General features: G+C 31.5%; 1 protein-coding gene across 1 annotated transcript; it reads left to right on the top strand.

Annotated features, from left to right (window-relative positions):
* The first annotated feature begins 1,852 nt into the window (after window positions 1-1,852).
* On the top strand, window positions 1,853-5,056 carry LOC128183005 (uncharacterized). Its single transcript, XM_052851789.1, has 4 exons — window positions 1,853-1,973; window positions 4,096-4,113; window positions 4,574-4,676; window positions 4,882-5,056. The coding sequence occupies exons 1-4, from the start codon at window positions 1,919-1,921 to the stop codon at window positions 5,054-5,056; spliced, it is 351 nt and encodes a 116-aa protein (XP_052707749.1). The 5' UTR covers window positions 1,853-1,918.

The following is a 5,056-nucleotide window of genomic DNA, read 5'->3' as shown; positions in this document are numbered from 1 at the left end:
ATTTCATCATTGAGATGTTTATTTCAATTCAAAATAATTTTCAGATCGGGGTGGGGTAATCTCATTAGTTCTTAATAACAGGGAAATTTTAAAACAGATTTGCACGGGATGAATGTTTTAAACAAAAGAGATTAAACTTGTAATGTTAAGTACTCTAAAATAACGTAAATTTATGTAAATCTAAGACAGTTAGCCTTGGGTCAGCTGAGAGGAAAAAAATTATTCGCCATTTTTAACACTAGAGCAAAACTCGTCCTTTTATTCACATTCATGGAGTCTAGCCTTTGCGCATGCACCAACATAACCCTAGAGTTTCTAGAGTCAGTTCAATCAAACGCACCCTAGGAAAAAAGGAAAACAAAGTACACAATCTACATATTTTACCTGTAGATTGTATAACACAACCGAATAAGTAAAAGAAAAATCGACACTTTTGTTTCATTATCATATAACAACTGTTGTGTTACATGTATTATTGATTTTAAAAATATTAGAGCAAACTTAAGTTCTGTGATATTTACAACAACGTACACAATATCCTTATAAATTATTTACATATAAATGTATCACAAATACACGTGCATATATGTTTATAAATAATTATTGTATAATGAAAAATGTTAAGAAAATACGACCATTTGAGCATCGTAGCTTTGATAAAACAAGAGAGTACTCCGCTATATGATCATGACAAACAACATTTAAACATCATTGCAATTAATAAAACAAGCCTTACGCTTAACGAAGAAAGGCAAATGAACAAAAAAATAACGCTCCCGTATGCACACGTATGTAAAACATTTACATATCATACAGTATTTAAAAAACGCATGAGATTTTTAGTAGTCATTTCTTGTAATAACATGTGCAATTGACATTTTTTGTACCTTTGTAAAGTGTTGTTGAGATTATGAAATCAATTAATGAATTACTTTTATTTTGATTATTGGTGTTAAACAGAAGTGTAAGCTGATATATGACAATGTGCTGTATAGTTGGAAGCCGTTTAAACGTTTACTGTTTTTGCATGCATAAATACGATTGGCGATAAACAAACCCTAAGCAATATGTTATAAATGTTACATTATGACAAAAGTGTATGCACAGTATATATCGCTTCACTTTTTGGCATGAGGGGGCGGAGCACCCGAGTGTAAAAAGGTGAGGCAATATAGTCCGTACATGCTCGAGCTTTCAATCGTGTAACTGATTTTTCCAATGGTTTTGGCAGAAAAAAAAAACAAATTGTTGGGGAGAAACAGAAATTTGTGGGCGGACCGACCAGACACGGGAATGGATAAAATCAATATTATATATTTCTACGAGGAGACGGTTTTACAAAGCCAAGGGACATATTGACCGGAACAGTTTTATATGGGAACAGATCGACTGGCACCCTATACGAAACGAATTATAGAAGTACATGGGTATCTAAATTGTTTGAAATGGGGCATGTCTTTTCGTTGTTCTCATTATCCTAAATTCATAAAGCCATAGCATCAAATATTATAATATCATTGCTACTGGTACATATAAAGAAAATGGACGTAGACACAAAGAAAAAAATGTATACAATCAAATATAATGCAATATATAAGCATTTATTTATCAGGCAATTCAATTGTTAACACTAAACAAACATTTATCTAGAACACTTTATTAAAAATTAAAAACGTTTTGCCAATCGTATGAATCATCTTAACTGAATTGTGTGTGTATACTTGTGTCTGAAAATCTATCAGTCATTGGCTTTCTTTGACAATGTGTTAAAAATCGCAAAACTTATTCCTCCTTAGATATTGACGCAAACATTAATGCCCTGGAGTAAACACACTGATGATATATATTTAAACTTGATGAGCAGGTGTGAATTTTCTTTCTTCCTGGTTTTTGTGTTTTGATTTTATTTGGTGCTAAAATGAACGATCTACTTTGTGTGTTTGCGATAAGTTTATTTCTTGTTACAACAAATGGTAAGGTTTATTTTTATGTGTATTAATACAAACTCTCTGACAACATCTGCCTGGAGTTCTAAATGATGCTTTTATATTGATTTTTAGCTCACTTGAGTCACTCGGATGGCGTACATACATGCATATTGCATTTTTCTTTGTCCTCCGTCGTACGTCGTACATCTTGCACTGTCCGCAAATAATTAAACATTTTCAACTAGTACTACTTTTTAAAAACAATAATTAACATTTTGGTTTGAATCATGTGAAGACTAAAATATGAAGGAATATAAGTTGTAAAATGTATCACCATACAATAACCTAGACCTCAATGGGGGGAGGGGGTTAAGCCAAAAAGGATCAAAGCCATTTTCTTTTTGTGACAGCATACCTAGTTTTCTTTAATGTGAACTGTGTCCATAATCCGTTTGTGAATCCTAAATTGAAGAACAATACCTATCAATAGAAATGGTGTACCCTATATTTAACATTCTGCGAAAAAATGAATAAGCTTAATAGCTAGTATTTTTTTCATATACTACCAAAAATCAAATTCAAGTAATATGAACATCTCTGATACATGTCCAGTTGATCTGCAAAACATAAACTTTCTTTCTTAAAAACTAAAGGAGGAAATATCCGTACATGTACCATACGGGTACCCTATATGTTGTATTCTACTAGAAAATGATTAAGTTCAACAGCTAGTATAAAACTATCAAAAATCAAAACCCAAATAATACATGCATGCACATGTATAAAATATTATTTTCTAATCAATCAGTAAAACATTATTTTCCTAGCTATGATCTCAAAAGTTGTCGGAAGAGTTATCCGCACAATAGGGGTACCCTAAATGTAATATTTAGTGGGAAAATGACTTTTGCACCTGGGATAGTACAGCACAAAGGCCTTGAGTTAGAGCGTCCGTTTCTAGAATAAAAGGAGATATAAAATCAGCGTATTCTAGTGACGGTGCTGGTGACAAAAGAGATTTCAGCTTCTGAAATGAGTCTTGACATTCTGTTGTCCACTTATCACCAAATATTGTCAGTGGATGCTTAGCATTCTTCTTGGCTATTTCTAGTAGTGCTTAAGTTCCACCGCTAGTACTTTTTAATAGATAATCAAAAATCAAGTCCCAAGTAATATTGACATTTTTAATATATATGTACAACTGATGAACAAAGCCTCTTATCTTCAATAACCGAATTTTTCCCTTTGAAAACGCGGTTAAACGCACTTAATGCTGATTTAGCATTGGGGGCCAGGTCTTAAAGCGGGATGGATATGTCATTGAACATATAATGAGCATGGATTACATTTTCTCTACTCTAGCATATATTTTAGAACAACTAAATGCATGGTCGACTCGCGACGTCCATGAAGCCTTCTACCTAAAGTGTGAAATCATGGACACTTGGTCAGGGGTTCAGGCACTTCGACAGGGCCAAAATAGACGTATATTGAAAATATATTACCCTAAAATATGACCCTCATATATATTTGAGTAAAATTAACGCATGGCTATAATGTTCATGAAGCCTTTAATCTAAATTTTGAAATTCATTATTCCTTGGTACAAGGTTCAGGCCACAGTGGATGGCCAATAAGTGAAAATGTATTAAAACTGTATGATAACAATATGATTTTAATCTTATTTAGGAATTATCGATACTATGATTTTAATTTCACCGTTACGGTATTAATATCAAAATTTCAACTTTGTTTGATTCGTAATAGAACAGTTCCTTATTTAATGTTTTGTTGGGCAATTTGATCTGTTTAAAGGAATTTCCTTCACTAGGAAAGTGTATAGCTTTGATTAACACAGCATACCCAAATGTTACAAGTAAAAATCCATCATACTTTTACAAGGATAATTTTGACATCATTAAAAGTGTTTTCCCGTATATTTCTTAAAACGTTTATGACAACATGTGTTGTAGATTCAAGAGTACATGTACTAAACTTTTGATTTTTAAGGCATAAAATGAAAAAAAACCTTTACTTTCTTTTTTTTTCGTAATAACAGAGTTAAGATTTTATCAAAATACAAACTTAATTAACTGGATAGTTCATTTTTTTTCCGCAATTTATTAATCATTTGCTATGATGTATACTATTAGTGTATCTCTTTTAGGACAATGTCCGGATAATGGTGAGCACGGGAATTATTATGCTAAGATTGTTTATCTTGTTTCAATTGATATCAAAAAGACTGTCCGTGTTCTAAAAGCTTGCTTTTTCTTTTTTCTTCTTTTTGTTTTTAAATTTTATTGTTTATATTTACTTTTATTGTTTGTTTTGTTTTGTTTTCTTCTAGCAGTTGGAAAAATTCATTTTAAGCTGTAAAGTAATAAGTAATGGACCAGCTTCATTATGTAGTTTATGTTCCATACTGTGTGGCCAACTTTATTAACTTTAACCATTTTATTTCATTAGATATTAAATGCCTATGGCTATCCCTTAAATTTATGAGTGCAATTTAAATTAAAGCAACAATCTTTTTTTAAATTCTAGCTATAATTTAGAAAAAAAAAATGTAAAATTGAGAAACTATTGAATTAAAGGTAATAAATTCATTGCTCATTGCCAATGTGGCCATTTCTTTCTTTTAGCCGAGTCACTTGAGTCCTTAAAAATTTCTTTGGCTGTATTTGTGGGGATTTCGACTATTTTAACAATATTGAATACCTATTTCTTCATTAAGCTTAGATTAAGGTAGGTATGAAACAGTTGAACTTGCAACTGCTTATATATTTAAGGCATGTACTAAAACATCCTGTATTTTGAAATAAATATATTATCCAACGTAGAATAGTTAGACAAAACAATGTCAGAGCATAAGAAATACTATTATATCTGCTAATAACAAAAATATTTTGCGCATTTTCTAAATAATGTAAGTTCTGTGTATTTATATTAGAGACAAATCTAGGACCAAAACGGATATCCCAAATGTTATCATAAGTCAGCGAGGTGAAAATGAACCGAATGCTGAAACTTACACAGAACTCGGAAATATGGCATCAGGAGATTCTGAAAACAAGTACGAGTCTATATCACGCCAGGAAAACAACATAAACACGACTTTCTTATAA

Source organism: Crassostrea angulata, chromosome 5 (genome assembly GCF_025612915.1).
Source record: "Crassostrea angulata isolate pt1a10 chromosome 5, ASM2561291v2, whole genome shotgun sequence".
NCBI classification, from domain to species: domain Eukaryota; kingdom Metazoa; phylum Mollusca; class Bivalvia; order Ostreida; family Ostreidae; genus Magallana; species Magallana angulata.
The sequence above is the reverse complement of the archived record's forward strand: the minus strand, read 5'-3'. Positions and strand labels throughout refer to the sequence as shown.

Bases quoted from the DNA above. Each gene is read 5' to 3' on its own strand.
- LOC128183005 (XM_052851789.1), top strand. From the start codon at position 1,919: ATGAACGATCTACTTTGTGTGTTTGCGATAAGTTTATTTCTTGTTACA. The intron at 4,677-4,881 runs GTAGGTATGAAA...TATTTATATTAG, and splicing joins TTCATTAAGCTTAGATTAAG to AGACAAATCTAGGACCAAAA.